Here is a 19,792-nt window from a genome sequence, read left to right on the forward strand (position 1 = left end):
ACGCTTTAAAAATGTACAACATTTTACAAAACAGAAACTGGTTAGCATCATCCGCAATATGGTTGCTGTTTGCCTGTGGTTTGCTCTACTGGGGTGGAAAGGATGTACCAAAAACAGATTACATTTGGACAACGGTACCTGTACCTACACTGGAATATGATTTTTCCGCTACACCAGATTCTCTGCTTCATGTCTTGCTAGCTCGACTTTTCTTATCTCGCTAGTCGCTATATTCGGAGAAGCGTGTTCAACCTTTGTAGGTGAGTCTAAACGTAAACCAGCTCGCACAATTCCTCTTCACGCGCAATATTGTTCCTAGATTTATTCTGCAAATTAAAAAATAACACAATTTCACCGTACATCGGTATCGCGGTCAGATCATTTGTTTTTTCAATTGTGCTTGTGTGGTTTTTGTCTACTTCTTGACGGCCATAAAAACATTTCTGAGAACCTGATCGCACTGACTGATTTCTAGACGGGATGATGATGCGGTATAGTACAATCTTTTTTTTGCTGCATTATTTTTACTTCACTTGAGGACAAAAAGTTGTTGCCCAGCATGTAATCAGCAAAAAGAGGACACGTGAAATTGAGCGAAATAAAGTGAAGCTAGGGAGGAAGAAACAAAAGAACATCCCCAATCCTGGGCACAACTGTAACCGTGTGGAATAAAACTCAAACAGCCGGAAGCGTTGGAAAAATACTTTTACCCTCAGTAACATGCAAACTGCAGTAATTGGGACAACGATGAGAAGCGTTGTTGTGCGCGGTTAGGTTTTCTGCTTCTTTTGGACAGGGAAAATAAAAAATAGCAAACCCGAAGTCTGTCGCACCGATTTATGCCTTTGGCGTAAGGGCACCGTTCGGTGTAGGTGGGGTTCCTGCACCACCACCACCACCAACACCACCACCACCGCCACCCTCCAGATCGGTGTACTTTTCCATCTGGTACATGTCGATCAGGAGCCGGGAGATGGGCACGGTACCAATCGTTTCCTTGAAGAACAGCGTCTCGATGGTGGTGGACCGGATGGTACGGAGCAGCGGCAGGAGTAGAAGAAGCCGCCCAAACCGGGTCGGTTGGCGTGGGTAGCGAACGCGGACGTGCTCGGACAGGACGCACTGGGCCTGATCCTGTAGCATCTCGACCGGCTGGACGTCGCACAGTTCGGACGTTTCTGTACAGGAATGGGACGAAGGAAATTACGAGATAAACGTTATTACGAGCATGTGGTGGAAGGGTTCACTTCATGTTACATATTTAAAAATCAATTCAAAATTATCATGCCCTCTAATGAGCACTTTGATTTATCATTTTAGGGCCTTCTACTCACCGGGTGAAAACAGGATTACCGCCTTCATGCATCCCAGCTCGCTTAGGTCGGGCGAAATCTGGCGAAAGCGGCAGAGAATCTCCTGCATCGTCTTCATCTCGAGCTGAGTCGCTGCGTCTGGTGGCAACCGGTCCCGCACCTGGGGCGAATCGAGCAGTCCGCTCAGATCCCACGGTACACTCCACTGGGCAAAGTTGAGAAGGAACAGTTCTTTCCACGATTCCTGAACCGGTAACGCGAAATGAAAAAAAAGTAAAGCATATGATTATTTATTTTGAAAGAAAATGATAATGCAGACATGAGCAAGAGATGAATGTCTGATGGTGTGTGCCTACCTGTAGCAGTAGGTGTTGGTCATTTTTCGAGAGTGTTTGGAACGGGATCAAGCACCTCACCCATCGGACGGACATGAACAGTAACCGCGCCGTAGTTTCCTTTGAGATGGCAAAAAAGCGCTTCTTAAAACACTGGCACAATAATTAACTAAATCACGTAAGACAAACCAACCTGCAAAATCTCCCAGGTAGGAAGCCTGATGATGGTTGGACCCTCGGGCGGCAGCGCAGTCAGCGCGATCGGATGGGGAACGAGTGGTGGCGGTGGTGGTGGTGGATGTGGCGTTACTGCTGCTGCCGTTGGTTGTGGATGCGCCAGTCCCGTGGGCGAAGCTGTCGCTGTTGAGGCGGCCTGTCCTGGTGGGTGTGATGGCGCGAGTGACGATGGCGGCGGTACACCTTGATGCGTGGGTGGCGGCAACGGCGGTGCGACCGAAATTCCACTCGAGGCGCTGCTAACGGGCGTGAACCCAGGGAACGCAATACTACTGTTGTGCATCTGGTACTGGATAAACTCCTGGCACTTGTCCGTGCTCATCAGGATGTCGAGCACACCGTTCTGCGACAGCGGGGACGGAAGGCTTAGGCTGGTGGCGTTGATCGGGGTCGGGCTGAGCACGCTTGAGCTGCCGTCCACGGTCGAGTGAGGGCTGGTCAAACTTTCCGACGGCGAGTCCACGCTGATCGAGCTCTTCGAATCGGTCGGCGACGGAGGCATCGGTTCCAGCGACTTGTACATGTGCTGCACGTGCCCGGCCGCGGAAAACTCGAACCCACCGACAGACGTCATCATTTTGCCGTGCTCGATCTTAATCGGGGAGAGCAGGTTCGTGCCTCCCGACATTTGACCGGCACCACCACCGTTGCCACCATTGCTACCGTTCGGTGTACCGAGGCTAAATTCGAACTTGTTCTGTTCCAGCTTGACCGGCGGCAGTAACGAGGGACCGATATGGTGGCCGAGCGGTGCAAAGGAGAGCGGCTGGGGATGGTGCAGCAGCGCGTTCGAGCCGGCCATTGCGGAATGGTGCAGCCCGGGCGGGAAGTGGGACATTGCGTGTCCGTACGATGCACTGTTCACGAACGGGCCGGCCAGATGGGGATGGCCCGGGTGGCCCCCGTTCGCTTGCAGGTGCTGGAGTTTCGGTTTCCGCGGGCCACGCTCGTGTTGGACGGCTGTACAGTTCGGGGGAAAAGGAAGCGCAGCAAAGTTTAATTAGTCAGCGAGTAATAGAGAAACAGAGCTAGTTGCTTTGAGCTTTGATGAGCTGTACAATTGCATTACCATAAGAAGCATTAAAAACAGAAATGAAAGTTGGCAGGAGGTGTTGGTGAAACAAAAGGCACGGAAGAACTTTTTTGCGTTCTCTCCATTTGCCCTCGGGTGGTTTAATCCATTTTCACGCGCTCGAATGTTCTCGTTCGAGTGGAAGCAACTTGTTTTCTTCGCTTTCTTGTAATTTAGCGGGGCGATTGCATCGATTCTTCAAATGCACTTTTTCAATTGGATGGCCCGCAAGCGGTTTCGATTTTGTTCGTATCTCGTTTTCGCTGGTCGATTTGTTATATGTAACAACCGAGAAACAAGAAAAAGTTTAATTGGATTCTGTTGAAACAATAACTGCAGTAACACGGAAAATGATTAAACTTTCTGTGAATTGAATGCATTTGAGCGCATTATTCAACGGAATATAGATCTGTTAGTAATGTTTTCGCTAGGCCATAAGCTAGGCAATCTTTGGTGGTATGTTGCCTATGGCAAATAATAACGTTTACCTAAAAGCACCCTTTTGCTTACCTTTAGGCTGTTTATAGCAACACTCACATCGATTTATCGAGTGTGAAATGTTTATTTTATCTCCTTGCTTTTATGCGATGTAACGAAACGTCTTAACCAGTGTTTTATGCTCGGACAACTTATCGTGCACCGATATCCCCACAGGGGATTGTCTTATCACAATTAGGTCATGTGAAAAATACGATCGAATAAACAACGTTTTACACAAAACCGATCGGACACGGGTTTTGTGCTCGATTTGCTTCACTAGAACGCTTCACTGCACCTCGTCCCCGTACAATTATCTTACAGAAAAGTTTTGTTTGCGTTTAACACTTCATTTGCTTTCGGAAAAGGGAGAGAGAAAGAGAGAGAGAGTGGCAATTTTATTCGATTACTAGCACCGCAACAGGAAAACGGGCACCGGTGTGGTTAATTGCTACCCATGACGACGAGCTCAATAGCAATTGATTCGGATCATCAGCATCATCATCATCATCATGAGCGTCATGATAGGCACTTCGATGAGCAGCTCCCTCGATTAGAACGGGAAAAGTGTAAAGCGGCTTAGAGATGCTGTGCTGTCCTACCTCCCAAAACACCTTCACAAGCCCCCGTCCAGTACACCTTCTCGTTACGGGGTGGTGCGTATTGAAACATTTTGACACATGACTTAACACATGACAGTGGGTGAAATGCCTTGGGAAAGCCAACAGCTGATCGAGAGGCAAAAGGGATAGGAGGTGAACCAAGAAAAAAAAACCCACCGCGTTTCTGTAGGTCGTAAAGGAGGAAGAGGCTAGGGATACGAGGGGAAACCATCTTACGTGGAGAAAGGGGAAAGCCTCGTATTAGACGCGTTTGCAATGAAGTGGGCATAATCCTTTCTATCGGCGCTTTGGATCGAAATTTAATGTTTGCGAGCGATTTACTTTTCAACTCCGGGCAATGTCAAGTGTTCCGGATGGTGTGAATGGCGGTTTGGGTAAGATTTTCCCAGGTGGAGGGAGGGATTAAGCCGATGTATAAATAGAAGGAGGCGATGTGTTTCATTTAAAAGAATACAGACACAGGAACAAAATGGACAAAGATCTAACAAAAATGTATCCATTCTTTAGAGAGGAACAGTTTCGAGTTCGGATCATTTCTTTAGTCCAAACAGATTCTGTCAGATTTAAAATCATGAGACAATAAAAAAGGAAGATCCCATCTTTTTACCCCGCTTAAGGCAATGAAAGGAAAGACATACAGAAGGGTCGTTATGTGGCCGACACTTACTTGCGCCTAACTTTTAACGCCGTAGGATCTTAAATCCTTTCCATGTAATGAGTGTTTTTGCTGGAGCAGCCGAAACCAAAAGTGTGGAGAAAATATCGAGCCGCGAGCATAATTTAAGGGGTTCAGTTTGCTGTGAGCCTGAAGAATTAAAAAGTTTTTTTTCTCGCTCCACACCCCTCCAACTTTCCTCACTAATTCCCTGTATCACCGAAGGAAAACCGAGAATCAAACGGTTTCCTGGTTTCTTGATGTTGCGACACTTAAGACTTTTATGCAAAACTTGTACCCTTTCTTTCTGCCTGTGCGGTGACGATCCACTTGTGCGTGATACTCTTAAGAAGAAGAAGGACCAAGACCTCAAACTCAAATATTGAACCCGGCACCGGGCGAAGAAACCTTGATGTTGCAAAGGAGTTGGAGTTGTGGTGTGGTGCAATTTAAGATGGAAATTTAGAACCCCCGTACCGTGGTGTGTCCCTTCGTTTGCTTGGTTAGCTACTACACATGAGGGACTTTCTTATCCCGTTAGTGGCTAAGTGAAGAGTAAAGGTATGTGTGTGTGTGTGTGTGTACGGTAAGACAATATCCTTGGTAAGCTGTAGCAGCGACCGGCACAGATGCGGGACACTGGTTCGTAATGGGAAATCTTGCTCAACTTTTAGACTCAGAATGCTCAATTGGAGGGATTCAAAGGTGGAACAGCAGGAAGAATCATTCAAATGATGGCGGTATTGAGGCTGACGATGTGATTTATTCGCAATTTTGTTAAGCTAACAGGCATGCTGGTATGGTAATTGTGCTAAGAGGGACCAGCATTTGCTGAGCGAGAGAAAGGGATCCGTGAAAGCTAAAATGACAGAGGAATGGATTTTGTGGAGAGGACGGAATGTTTATGGTCTTCCTTTTCTATATTCATATCAAAGGATATAAATTCCTTTATTAGATGGTTTGGTGTTGCTTCTAATATGTACTGTCAGCCATCTTTTGCTAGAAGTAATGTAATTGGTTAAAATTACTATGTAGTTCACAACAAATGGTACTAATTATGCCCCCTATGACACACGTTCCTTGCATACATTTAGGCGCTTTGCTCTCTTGTAAAATACATAAATGTATACTCTCACATAAACCATTGGCGAAAGAGATATGAATTTTTGTGATTTATTTTTTCGCTTTTTAAAAGTTTACTCATAACAATTTTTTCGTTAGTTCAATAGCAGTCAGCAAAAATTGCATTGAATACGCCTACATGTAGGCAATTTGCAAGGCAACATTGGTTTACTGATTGGCCATTTGGTATGATTAGTCTTGTTAATGTCATTTAGCCATTATATGCCATGAAAGAACCATTTTCGACCGAGCTAATGATTCTATCTCGAATCTTTTTAGCTTAAAAGCGGCAACAGATATTAGATTTCAATTTGCTGCCTATCAATAGTTGTACAGTACCAGTAGAATAATGTTTTATCCCTCTACAAATAATATTTCAATGCGAGTGCCTCTATTTCAATGTTCCAAACGCGGAGCAAATATAATAATCCACAACAAAGCGTACGGACATCATCACCCCCCTGCATGCATGATTGGCTGATCGATCGGGCAACGACAAATAAGTGCCGAAAGATCATCAAATCGTTTAACGGGTAAATATTGAACGCGCCTCACAATCTACCTACTCTTCCCCGCTTAAGCCACGCCAGGAAACACGGTGCAATAGTTTGCGAGCACAGTGCATTGGTGCAGATTTTCCTAATCTGCCGCCGCTTGTGTGCACACGCTTGTACAAGTGATCCGGGAATTGGGAATGAAGGAGAGAGGAAAACACACCGACACACACACAACCCGTAAATGTCTGACAAAATCGGCATCATTGAAACATTGCAACATTTCGCATGCGTGTTTTGTGTGTGTGTGTGTGTTTGTGTGTGTGTGTGTGTGTGTTTCTGGGTGGCAAACATACAAACATTCGTATGGGTTGTTTGAAGCGATGAAACCGACCTTACGGATATGTGTCGTTGTTTTCCACCCGAATACCTCCAGCGGCAGCAGCGATGAAAGGGGCAGCGATGTGGAAAAGCCGACCACGGACTTAACACCCGACAGGGTGCGCGAATTAAGATGAAAAACAAGAGAGGAAATTGGCGGTGGCGGTGGTGTTGAATATCTCGCATCATCAAAAAGATTCATGACCCGCCCGCGACGGCACGCAAAAACCCAACACTCTGGCCGTTGCTGCCGTTGCCGCCTGGTATTACTAACCCCGCAGTGGAATGGCTTCTAATGAGATGAAGGGATGGGTTAAGGGTAGGTGTGTGCTGGGTCGAAAACCCGGGTATCGGTAAAGTATCGCTGGGAATCGGCACACTTGGTGTGGTGCTTGCCGCGCTCAACTGAAAACGCGATACCCTTTTTGTGTGTGTGCGTGTGTGTGTGTGTGTGTGTGTGGGTGGTGTCTGGCGTGTTTGGCGAGGACATAAATATTTACTTGGTACATGCATGCTCTCACACGCTCTGGCCAAACCGTTTCTAACATACACACATATGCTGCCCTGTTTCGCCTTCGTGACCGAGCAAAATTCACCCCACTTCACCGAGAGTGCTGCGAGTGAGGGGCATGAGATGGAGTTGTTGTGGCTCACATCACCCACACCATATCTCTCCATCCCTCCAGCAAAGCACTCGGGTGGCTTAACAGCGAAATTAGCTAATTTATAATTAATTTGGTGCGCGATCAAAATAAAACCCACTTTTGTACCCTCGCTTCGAGGGTGTTAATGCTTTTCCCTCCGTGTGTATGTGAGGATGCATTTCCGGGTTCATCCCGGTCACCTAGCGCAACGAATTGCCCTCTCTATCGCTGCCCTTCCTCTCCACCGCGCACAGGTACAGGAGGATCAATCTCTCATCCCGATGAGCACATATCCCTGGCGTGCGTCATATGGGCTATGTAGGGGCATCGTTTCACCCCTTAAAATTTTATGTTTCGGCTTTTCATTTCCCTTCATTTTCCGGGGGACTTTTTTTCTTTTTCTCTCCGCTTTTGGTTTCGGTCTGTGGCAGAGGGGCATTAAAACTTCATAAACAGTCAGCCAGGTTCCCACGGCTTTGGGAAAAACCTCGATACGCAGCAGCAGCAGCAGCAGCAGCAGCTTCCATCACTCTATCTCTCGAACATGGGGAAACGAATGCAGCGGACCCTGGACCAACTGAGAATTTCTAATTCTCCTACTGGGAAATCGCGTGGGTGTTGGATCAACTGGCGGGGCGAAAAAAAAAAAAAAAAAACCGGGAGCAAAGTGTAACACGGCAAAGGTACAACATTAGCCATCGAGGTCAACACAGGATTCGCTACGCCTCGCGAACTACTTTCGGTTCGTTAGACGGCAACGGGCGATTCGTCACGATGCTTCATCGATTGACCGATGGGTCGATTTGCTCGATGGGGCGACCCTCTTTTGGTCAATCTTGTCCCGGTGTGGGATCCAGCAAAACTCGAAGCAGCTGTCGTAGAAGGCTGTGCTTGGGTGTATGATAGAGATAGGTGGATTAGCTGGACAATGGTCATCAACAAGTTGAATTGTGAACATTTGGAGCAGTCTGAACTGGATTACAATGTGAAGCGTTTAAGCGTACGTGTGAAGGTGTGTATTGTAGGGAAAGAAAAGCGTTCTCTTTTATCCCTCTAAATAGAACGATAAAGAGAAGACAATTGCAGTGTAATGGTCATACGCTAGGGTAGTGAATTGTAGCGTTTGAAGAGTTTTTAGTGGGAAAGCAAAATTAAGAAAATAGTTGACAAGATTAATTTTCATACAAAAACGGCATCACAGAATTTGCTTCGTTAACGCACAAGCTCACCGAAAAATATCATGATATTGCAACTAAGCCTTGAAGAGGTTCCGAAACAAGTATTCGACGATGTAAAATTACTAAATAGAGCATGTTAGTGCAGACATGTAATGTAAATTATATACCAAAGGCACTATATTGCCAAGATTGTCTCCGAACGCAGGAAAAATCTTGTACTCAGAGGTTGGACAATGGAGAATAATGCGGTAGACAATTAGATACGCGTTATAACATACTCAATTAACATTTTCGAGCATGAAAATGTGGCAATTCGAGCAAAGTCCCTTAAACTGGAGCCTTAAACTTCCATTAAGCTGCACCACTTGAGGGAATTTAGAAAAAAGACCCATAAAATTTTGCCGACAAATAACGTTTCTTATCGATATAAAGGCCGGGCTACATTGATCGTACTCCGTAGTGTAATTTTTATTTTCACTAGCGCATCTGGCGACGACCAGCGCAAGCTAGATGTCGGTATAATTTATGTGTCAAAATTATTCATACTTGGTGTCTCATCAAGTTTCGACCAGGCTACTTGTATGCCGTTTGAAATGTTGATAAACGTCCATAAAATGCAACAAAGTAGGCCGTTATTTGTTGTTGTTGGACAAATCGTCATTCATACAAAGCGCTAAGCAACATTTCTCCGCATCTTCGAATATCTATCTTTCATTGGGTAAAATTATAGCCTCCTCGACCCAAAACGTTTTTTGACAGATAAATTATGCCAGCATTTAGCTTCCACCCGTCACCGCTAGATGGCGTACGCGTTCACAAAAATTATACTACGGAGTACGATCAATGTAGCCCGGCCTTAATGATCTGGCCATTTTATACTTAAAAACACCGATTTTTCACAAAACAACGTTTCACAAAGTTTGCTTGCTTTCTTCATTGATAACCAAAGCTATCAATGTAAAATGAGCTGGACGTTATCGTGTATCGGTAGAAGAAGGTCTTATTTACGGATAAAAATCAAAATCTTGGCGCTTTCAACACAGTTGATCACACACAAATCCAAAATTTCAGGCGTATCGAGTACTAACCGAGCAGATATGGTAAAACAATTTCGAGCAAACGTCACTTGGGTAATGGCTTCGAAACCTAGCCAGAAAATTGATTACAAATTCGCCTAGAAGTATGCACTACAATTGCTAATACGCCTAAAACCATGAAAGCCGCTTCGCAAGATGTCTATTTGATATTTCAAGGGATGAATTTTTACCCCAATATACGACAATCAGTTAAAAAAAAACCTTTATATTTCTGGAAAATATGTTCTATATTCTCTTATTATACGTAAGTACGTTAACCATAATCGTAAAAAAAACCATCTGCACATACCTTTTGATCGCAATGAATTTCGATTCGATTCGCTCAATCACTAGCAATCCCCCATTGCAGCGAAATAGAAAGGAGAGAGAAAAAGGCTCCCCCTCTTCATGCCCAACTTATACCCCTAAGCTCCCCATCATGCGACACGAAATATGGCTTCCAGGATGACAAAATGTGCCAACATTATCGCTTATCGACCACCACACCCCGCCTCGCCTAACCGCTAAAAGGCGACATTACTGCAAAATATCGCTTTCCAGTCGTAGGGGGAGGGGGGGGGGCAGGATTACAGGGATTCCGTTTTTGGTTTTCCATCAAATGCCCGCACTTAGCGTTCGCCTTTGTATTTCCCAACCCCGCGCTCGCGATGGTGAACAAATTGGCGACAAGCTTCTTAGCGCCTAGCCCGGATCGTGCCCCGGGACTGTTTCTTGGGACGGAATGAGAACAAAAAAATGGTACGAAACTCAGCACCGTGAAGTAAACCGTCGCGGCGCTACACAGAACCATCACGGTCACGGAGACGTCACGGATGGGCTGCTGGCACGGCGGTGGGCTGGGAAAATGTAATGGAACGCTTCATTTGCTGTGTTTGCCAAGGCGGCAGCGGATGGTGCGGATGAAAAAAGCGAGGCGTAAAATGATGGAAAATGCCGATTATGCCCCCGTACGGTGCCGCCTGGTTCCGGGTGGATTCTGGTCGCTTGGAAATCTGACAGCTGTGTTTACACGCTAGGCCAGCGTTCGTTTGAACGGCGTTCCTGAGTCAGCCTCCTGAAGTGACACTCCGTCTCCGTGCGTGTGTGTTTGTTTGTGTGATCAGTGGGGAGGAAAATTGTCGTCGTCACCCACCCCAAAAACCGCAACCGTTCGGAATTGATTAGCATTCCATCACAGCGTAATCACTGCTAAACGCGAACCGATGCGTAAATGCAAACGATACGCAAACAACGTCGTCACCTCACTGGGCGTACGCTCAGCGGGAAGCTCGCAAAACCTTCACGGAGGGTAACACTTCTTGGCAAGCGTGTCGTGCCGTGTACTTACCGTCCTTGTTCATGGCCGATTGGAAGCACTTGGAAAGCCGGCAGGCACGGCACTGGTTACGGTGGGTCTTATCTACTGGACAGCGGCCCTTCAGCTCACCGGCCGCCTTGCACGTGTACACCCGATTCCGGTGGATGCTGCGTTTGAAAAACCCTGAGCAACCTGCCCGAGAGGAGAAAAGAGGGGTTGTAAAAAGATGGCTACATTGACCGCACCGCTAAAGACCTTACCATCGCAACTGTAGATGCCGTAGTGTTTGCCCGAGCTGCGGTCGCCGCACACTTTGCACGGTATGTCTAGCAATCTGTCACCTCAATAGATCAGGTGCGAAAGATGGTAACAAACGAGAAGAATAACGATTAGATATGAGAAGATGATGAAAGATAACGCTACTAATGAAACTAGATACTTATAAGGTTATTCTTGCAATGTAAATTACATACTTTTAAGTGTTTGGATTCGCATGTTGCATACTTTTAGGCGCGTTTATAACAATTTAAGGGGAGAACGATGGCATTTTGATGCTCTGTACTACACTAAGGCATCAACATAAACATAATTGAGATGTTCTTCAACCGGAAAACGGATCACGCCGGCAAATGCCCGAGCCTTCCATTCCTTACGTTCCTGTCGACCAAATCACTGACTAATGAGCTTTCATTGGCTGGTTCGTTTTTGTTGCTTCTAAAACGGACGAGCCTCAATTTTCACTTCTCACCTCCGCATCGGACCTTTTTCTTGTTGGTTAAACAAAATCAGGGTGAAAAAAAGGAACCTATTTCCATTTCAAGGCTCAGATTGGTAAAGGGGTGCGAAGTGTTAGCAAAAACATAAAGCAATTATTTAGTCAGCCAACCTTTTTTTTTTGTTCGGGGCAACATCGGGCCGACTGCCTCTTAAGAGGATTCAGGACAGTCAACACGCGTAGACAATTTGACCGTTTGGTGTGTGTGTGTGTGTGCGTAGCGAAGGGACACAAAACGTGCCTCAATGAGATGGAAATCATGGCTTGCGAAAACACTCATTTACGGCCATGGGTATGGCCGCGTAAGCCAGCGCGGCATTTTCTAGGCGTAATGCCATTGTTTTTACAATGTCTCATGCTCATTTGCCTGCTCTTTTTTCGCCGTTTGTGTCGCGTGATCCTTCAGTTGCTTGTACCGCTCATGGTATGCTCTGTCTTTGCATTTACTTTTCGTATTTTGATTTGACGTGTGGCAAAGGGACCGATGAAGCCTTTACACTTTAAAATGGGTCAATCTTTAAAAAATAAATAAAAAAATCTAAATTCTTTAAAATGGGGTCAAGCCCCGAATAGACCGTGCCCCTATACGTAGGACTGACTATCCTGCTATGGTAACAATAAGTGACTGAAAGCCAAGTTCACTTCACTAGTGGGTACGGGCAGGCCTTGACCGACAGCGGTTGTTGTGCCAAAAAAGAAGAAGGTTCTTAAATTTTAGTAATATTAGACAAGTGACCGACTGCGCTGTAATTCAGTGTTTAAAAAGCAGCGTTTTATCATCAAAATTGCATACCTTTCGGCGCATAATACTATAAACTATAAGCTGCTCTTATTCCGCTCTTATTGCACCCAGTTTTATCGCTGTCTGTGATTTCACTTAAGTATGACACAGTTCTAAATGGAAAATATACACTAGACTGTAAAATAAAAATATACTTTCTCTTGGTTGTTACCGGAAACAACGCCCATGAAAGCTACCACCAGTGAGATTTACATTTGAATCAGAGCGTTTCATTCAGAAAGCCATATAACTCACGGCACCAATCATACCACCTTCAACCATGCACTCCGTGTGCGCCCGTGGGCCAACTTTTCGGCTCCGACAAAAGGAAAATGTTTGCATACCGTCGATGCACACTACGCGCTACAATCGGGAAAGGACCAGAGCCACCCAACTGTCCTGGCACGAATCATATCGATCTGACATCCAAATCAAACCAAACGGCCACTTCTCTGCCCGCCTGGAACGGACCGGAGGACACATTAGCCGACAAGCGAACATGGCGTCACACCACAACGGTCATACAAACACACACACGCGCGCACACACGCACACACATCCACACCCGCACTACTATGCACATGCTCGATCAATCCGTTCAAACAAAGGAGCGTACAGAGGTCGCATTGGGCACAATAAATCAATTGGCATCCTTGCTGCAACCGCTCGAACGGGGAGAAGCTGTGCAACCTTGCGTAACTTTCTGATATTGGGATGTGATACGCTGGGGCATACCTTTTGACAAAATGGCGTCTGGTTAGTAGTGGACGCCTCCATGCCTATCCCCCTGTGTATGTGTGAATGCTTGCAGTGGAAAGGCTGGCAGCCAAGGCGCACCGGTGCGGACGAGGGTGGTCATAGGTAAACATTCAATAAACAAACGTTCGCCTCGGTTGGCTGGCATCGATTCCACATCCCGAGCGTACTACGGCGTACAACGTGCTTTGAGGTTATGGTGTTCCAATGGCTGCTAGAGGGATTGGAGGACTCGTTGGACGCGGGCAGCAGAACCAACATTGAAAAATTAATCAAAATTTTAATTCATGTTTTTCTAACGCCTTCCGGTCGGCTGGTTGTCGGCTTGCATCACTCGAATCGATTATCGAGATGGCTTTCACACTCGGTCTCGCTACTACGGGAAAAAGGGGTGGAAAACCCCCGCGCTCATGACGAAACCTTTCCCGGTAGAGTACACTGACTCTTCGGCTCTTCAGTTCCGTTCGAAATTTAGGCAAAGGAAGAGTGAAGGGGAAGAAAAGGCTATTTGCGTTTCTAATCCCCCTCACTCCGGAGACACTAACCGGAGCGTGCCTTACGGCCTTTTGAGTGAGTGGGCCCCAAAAACCATGGAACTGTTGGCGTTTGTCTTTGGTTTTGGTTAGCCGGGGCGGAAGTTGACCTCGTCCTCGTAAAGAAAAGGAAGTAGGTGTGTCTAATGGCAATGGGTTGAAAGTTTTTCATATTTTAGAAAAATAAAACCAGAAGCCTTTCCAAAAATCATGGTACTTTGGCCCTTGAGCTTGACGTACAAGCAGGTACGGAGCACTTTTGGTTGTTCCTTGCCTTTTTTTTATATATTCACACCGTATTCCTGCCACAACTTCCACACGGGCAGGGGGTTGAGAGAGCACACGATTGTTTTGTTTTAATTTTAAATATTTGTGAAAGGAAAACACTCGTTACGCAGGGATTTGTGGCGAGTGGAAAGGCGTCGGGGCCTAGAGAGTCTCCCGGCTCTCGAACGTACCGGACGCCGATAGAAAAACATTCGAGCGATGGTGCGGCAAACTGGTTTACGGTGCAATTCTGAGGAGGGAGTTTGGGGTGTGTTTGTTGTGAAGTTTGAAGCATTGTAGTAAGTTGAAGGGTGTGCCTGTGAGCGTGTAGGCCGAAAGTGGGCAGGAAAATGTGTAATGTGACTATAACGTATGTTTCTTTTAATCGGTGTCATTGTGCCGGTAAATTGTTACGCATTGTTGCAAATGATGGGATTTTCTTGTGCATCAAAAAGGGCTTTCAATGTTGTGAAAATTCAATTGATATGAGGATTAAGAGAATATAGATTCTTTGAACTTGAAAGCAAGATTGAATTTAGTAAATATTCAAATATTTTAAATGATAAACTAGTAAAAAATTATTCTAAGAACTGTTGCAAAAGAAAGCGAAGGCTTTTGATTCTAAAATTACTGTTTTATTCTTATTTATTGCAAATTTGAAATATTGTGTTTTCATAAGGAAAAACATGTACTCTCTTTCATAAGGAAAAACATGTAACACGCGGAGCTTTTTGAAAAAATCCCAAGGTTTAATTTCTACAGCGCTACAACCGAGCGCTCCATAGCTGGATGCAAAACTCCATAGCTGTTTTGCACACTTCTCCTAAGTGTTTGACTGATTCCCCTATATGCCTGCAAACCTCCATAGCAACGTTGCAAATATCCCCTTACCATTTCAAACATTCCACCGGGTGGATCAAGTAGTCCATTATATGATTAGAAACCCTGTATCTAATCTTGAATTGAAAGAAAATAATTAAAAAACATACACCGGACAAAAAAAATCTCAGTATGTCAGCCTGTTTAGTAGCTACTTAATGTAATGAGAAAATGATGTTAGTAGAGCCTAATTTGGAATAAATTCCTGAATTATTTGATGCACCTTAACAGATTTGGCCACTTTATGTGTATGGTATTATTCAAACAAAATATGTTTGTAATAACTCACTCATTCAAGCTATTACATGACCAGCTACGATGAAATGCAGCATAACCCATCAACCAAATGTGACCCATCTCTTTTCCTGATCTTATTGGCCATCACAAAATGCACTGATTCTTTGGCAAAATTTGATTTTTTGGACATTAAACCACTGCTTTCGTTAGATTAACCGTCAAGGATGGCTGCTTACATGGCAGTTTGTCACTCAATTAGTGTCAGAAAAATGGCCTAACTCTGATCAAATTAAGGAACGAGGCCTCCCACACATTTTGTAACCTTCAAAAATGGGTAGGATAGGTTATGCATAAGTCAAAGATACGGCTTTCGCCATCATGCTCCAATCATTTAACTCTCCCGCCTTTAGTGCCTCTCTGACCGCTTGAAGTGCAATTGAAACAACATAAATGCATTAATTTAGAAGGAATTCAATAAATTTAATTCACGTCTACATAGTGTTTGTACAGCGTAAATAATTAAAAAGCTAGATGGACGAATACTTTTTGCGCGCCCCTTTAACGACTTTTTTTAGTTTTTTGATGTATTTTGGTTGCTATTGCACTATTTAAATGTTTATATTTTAGCAAAACGTGTGTATTGATGGTCCCTTTATCAAACCTCATCATTACTTTTATCGCCCCATACGTATTGCGGCCATAATTCGCCCTTTCAGCTAGACGAATACTTTTTGGACTGACTGCATATTAATCAAAAATAAATATGTAGCAAAATGTATGATATACTACGGACTCACTTCGGGCATAATCCGTACCTGTTCCCATTCTGCGCGGTTGCCAAATGAGTTTGAAATCCACCGTGAGCCTGTTTGCCCCAAAGGCTTCAACAAGGCAGCTAAATTTTAAGCACGGCAGTTCTTTTCCGTCGCGAAAACACACAAAACAATACACACTGGAACAGCACTTCACTCACTCGCACAACACTCGCGGTAGCTAAAGCTGACTTTTTCAGCTGTACAAATATATCCTTTTCCGTCGCAAGTTTTGTCACTTTGGCGCTAACACGTTCGTCACCTCAACTGAAGGTTCTTGTTTGACTTTTGTATTCTATTTTTGGAAGCAAAATCGAAATTGAAAAAAAAAACCAGAACAGACACGCACACTCACTCCAGACGCCTGAAAGGGATGTACCCAAAATTGGTAATCACATCTCGCTGCAGCTCGTAGGTATAACGGCACCTTGTGACATCATTTCTTTCGGCGAACTGAACTCCACTAGACACTACCGCGGTTTGTTTTCAACTAGTCTCACCTCATTCGCAGCACTCGAGTAGGCACCACACGATTTGCCACTTTAATTATTGCTGACTGTCGTGGTACAGCACGGTACGCACCAAACGGTTGCTCGTTGTTTGTGCACTCGACGTCAAAGCCTTCCTAGATCTGGTTCTTGTCACACGTACACACGAACACTCATCGTACACTGTGACCGTTGGCTTCTGCTGCTGATACAGTACATTTGAGGCAAAAGATCATACACTGCTCCGGTCATCCATTGTCCTGACAGTTCTGTCTCACTCGGTCCCGTCGCTTTCGAAACTCAGTTGCCGGTTTTTTTTGCTTCTTTTGTTGTCGTTGTTTGACTCGATGACACTGACACACCACCGTGTCACACCGGCACTGCCTGCGATGGAAGCTGCTTAACGACTGATAGCAACATTGACTTCAGCCTAGTGCACGTTGGCTCTGCCCAGCCTTTACCCAGAGGAGGCAGTTGGAACCAGATGATGTCTGCCCGCACTTGCCGGCCTTCCCCCTGCTCATCGCTTTTGCCGAAGCTAACCACGGATTCGTCGGTGCCTTTCGTCGTTAGCTTCATGTCCTTCCGGCCCACACGTACACTCAGACACAGTCATCCCCTAACTTCGTTTGCGTAGTGAGGGTAGTACTCGGTGTTGTGTACCACAGCAAGGGGCGCAAGAGCGAGAACACCGACCGACCTAACCGGCCGTCGCTCGTGAAGCAGCCTTATGTTCGTCATGCTCTCATGATCCCTGGACCAAAAACGCTGCAGTCACATCCCAACACATCCCGTATGTCAGAGTTTCGGTGGCGCTTCGGTTCGGTGGAAGGAACCGCGTTCTCATGCCGCGTTGGAAGGGGTTGGGTGGGTGGTTCGCGCTGTCAGGCGCGTAAAATCCGACCTGACCGACTGCTGTGTGGCAACCGCAATTGAGTTGGGTGCCATCTTTGCCGCTTCTTCTTGCTTGGGCCTTATTTCCAAGCCACGCCAAGTGTTCAGTGTTACACAATTACGCTCCATCGCTCGCTGCCTAAATCTACTCGTCCACTGTAGCGCGATGCAACTTTGCAACGCACACCCGTTGAGGGCTGACAGGATGGGACGCGCTATTTACCGAGCAATGGACGCCATATCCTTGCCGTCGGGGGCGTGGCCTATCTGATGATATATTCATTGCTTGCAACCCAACACGCGCGCAAACACATACACACACTCACACACTGCTATAGCGAGGGGCGTGGAGTTTGCGTACGAATCTATCGTTTCGTCGTCGCTCCGGCATTACGCTACACATACACGCACACCATCAAGCGACTCTCATTCATTCATTCATGCAGCAGCCGTCTTTCGTCCTTGCGTCCCCCTTTGTGTACATTCATTCATAGGGGGCTTCTGGTAAAGGTTGTGTGCGATGGAGCAGGATGCCCGACTGCTCGCGATGGTACCGCTCGTTTACGCACGGTTTAATCGGGTTCGACATACTTACACCACTAACGGTGCCGTAGTGGTTCCGCCGGAAAGTCATTGGGCGGCGAGAAGCGTGCGAGATTGTTTCACGCAAAGCCACATGCTGCGAGTTTGCTGACCGGAATTGTGTTGCGAATGCTGACTTTCTTTTTTCGATCGCTCCTTCTCTCTCTCGTTCGCTCTCGCTCTCTTTGCATGCTGGCCGGTGTTGATGTGGTTGATAGTAGTTGACTTTTGTAAAATCAGCCTACTTGATATGAAGCTGATAAATGATGCCGATCTTGCGATCTTTGGCCAGCAAAGCAAGTGGTTTTTGGGTACTGTTGATTCGAATGTGTTTTGTTTAACTTTCAGAGTTGACTGTATCAAAAAAAAAAAAAAAAAAACAAAAATTAGAAATGGAGCGGTTCATCTGTTGTCATACGCTGTCCATTCCGGTTCTAGTTAATTTAAAGCGAATCCTTGTGAAATTTTCACTGCTTTAGAAAACTCTAAATCTGTCAAAAAGGTTAACATTCAACACTTTACCGAATTATTTGAACCTTTTTTCTTCTTTCTTGGCTTTATATTAAGTCCTAAAAGTATGTAGCTCATAAAGAGTTGAATATAAAAAGTTTCACAAAATTGCCTAGCTCCTATATCTGTACAGCTAGCACTTAGTTTTCAATAGATCATTACTTAGAAATCAGTAAGATCATTGGAGTTGTGACTTCAAAACTACTAGAAATGCATGCTTTATCCGGGTCTTTCACAATTTCGACAGCTTTCGAATTAAGAATACTATACTGATTCCTTCTCAATCAACAGTAACTGTCTATGCTAGTAGAATCTGTTTAATAGAGTGTCTTTTTATGTTTAGGCTCTTACACTTGATGACTCAGTGTGAGCACTAGATGATTACAGTTCTTCTGTGTATTGATCATGCTACTCTGGTTACCATTCTTAAATGATGATGATGATCTATCAACATGGATTAACATTGAGAAGCATCTTAATGTACGCATAATCAAATGACATAATTGTTAACCTCATGGAGTTATGTGCCGAGTGTAGGATAGCATGATTTTAAGATAAATGTTTTGATGTTTAATATAAATGATTTAAACGTTATTTAAACTATTTAAAATATACAACCATATAAATATAACAATATTCTGTTTGAGAATCTGTCGTATATACATGCACGTATACTCCAATACATTACTATAGTGCTGGTTGTTGTTGAATAACTAATAGCTACATGTTTCCATTTTATGAAGCCTTGGACAAAACACAAATCAAATGCACCGTCGTTTATGAATAATGTGAAAACACTCCATTAAAATTCGATCCATTAAAGGTAAAGAGACAATAAGAGAGAGTGAGCCAAAAAAAAAAGAGGTAACACAATTCCCGTCCACACACACACACACTTGATTGCCAGTGGGTGCAAAATCATGGTTTGCCGGATTGCGCGGTGTTTGTACGGGTCGGACCGGTACGCAAGGACGCGCTCGCACGAAACACGTTGGCCTTTCAGCAATTTCACACGCCTTCACCATTAACGGCAGTGCCCCGAGCGCGCCGGCACTTATTTAGGAAGGAATAAATCATAAGAGCAGTGGCAGTAGCAGCAGCAGCAGCCGCCGCAATATCACCACCGGAAACTGCGTTTATGTCATTGTGAACCAACGTGGAGAAAAAAAAAATGTGGCAAAAAAAATACGAACAAGGATCTCACAAGCCGTGAATCCGAATTCGTGACAGTGCACTAATTGAGAGCAACCCTGCGGCACTGTTGGGTGATGGGTTGTCATTTTTTTATGCGCTGCTTCTTCCAGATCCCGTTTACTATCTTATTAAATGTATTTTACATTTTATTTCCGACCC

General features: G+C 45.1%; 2 protein-coding genes across 3 annotated transcripts in view; one reads left to right on the forward strand and one right to left on the reverse strand.

Annotated features, from left to right (window-relative positions):
- The window catches only part of LOC121597810 (glycosyltransferase-like domain-containing protein 1-like), a 22,016-nt gene extending 20,611 nt beyond the window's left edge, over window positions 1-1,405 (forward strand). Inside the window, exon 5 of the mRNA XM_041923963.1 lies at window positions 1,321-1,405. The gene's annotated coding sequence lies outside the window, so the exon portion shown is untranslated. The remainder of the gene's footprint in view (window positions 1-1,320) is intronic.
- On the reverse strand, window positions 793-17,475 carry LOC121597808 (nuclear receptor subfamily 2 group E member 1-like). 2 transcript variants are annotated; one of them, XM_041923959.1, is made up of 8 exons: window positions 16,466-17,475; window positions 15,951-16,329; window positions 11,186-11,266; window positions 10,956-11,117; window positions 1,842-2,845; window positions 1,670-1,768; window positions 1,335-1,557; window positions 793-1,178 (listed from the first exon to the last, which is right to left on the reverse strand). In XM_041923959.1, the coding sequence occupies exons 2-8, from the start codon at window positions 15,976-15,978 to the stop codon at window positions 838-840; spliced, it is 1,938 nt and encodes a 645-aa protein (XP_041779893.1). In that variant the 5' UTR covers window positions 15,979-16,329; window positions 16,466-17,475; the 3' UTR covers window positions 793-837. The 2 variants fall into 2 exon arrangements, with proteins under 2 accessions (XP_041779893.1, XP_041779894.1); XM_041923960.1 differs by having other exon boundaries at window positions 15,969-17,474.
- Window positions 17,476-19,792: the final 2,317 nt, after the last annotated feature.

Source organism: Anopheles merus, chromosome 3R (genome assembly GCF_017562075.2).
Source record: "Anopheles merus strain MAF chromosome 3R, AmerM5.1, whole genome shotgun sequence".
NCBI classification, from domain to species: domain Eukaryota; kingdom Metazoa; phylum Arthropoda; class Insecta; order Diptera; family Culicidae; genus Anopheles; species Anopheles merus.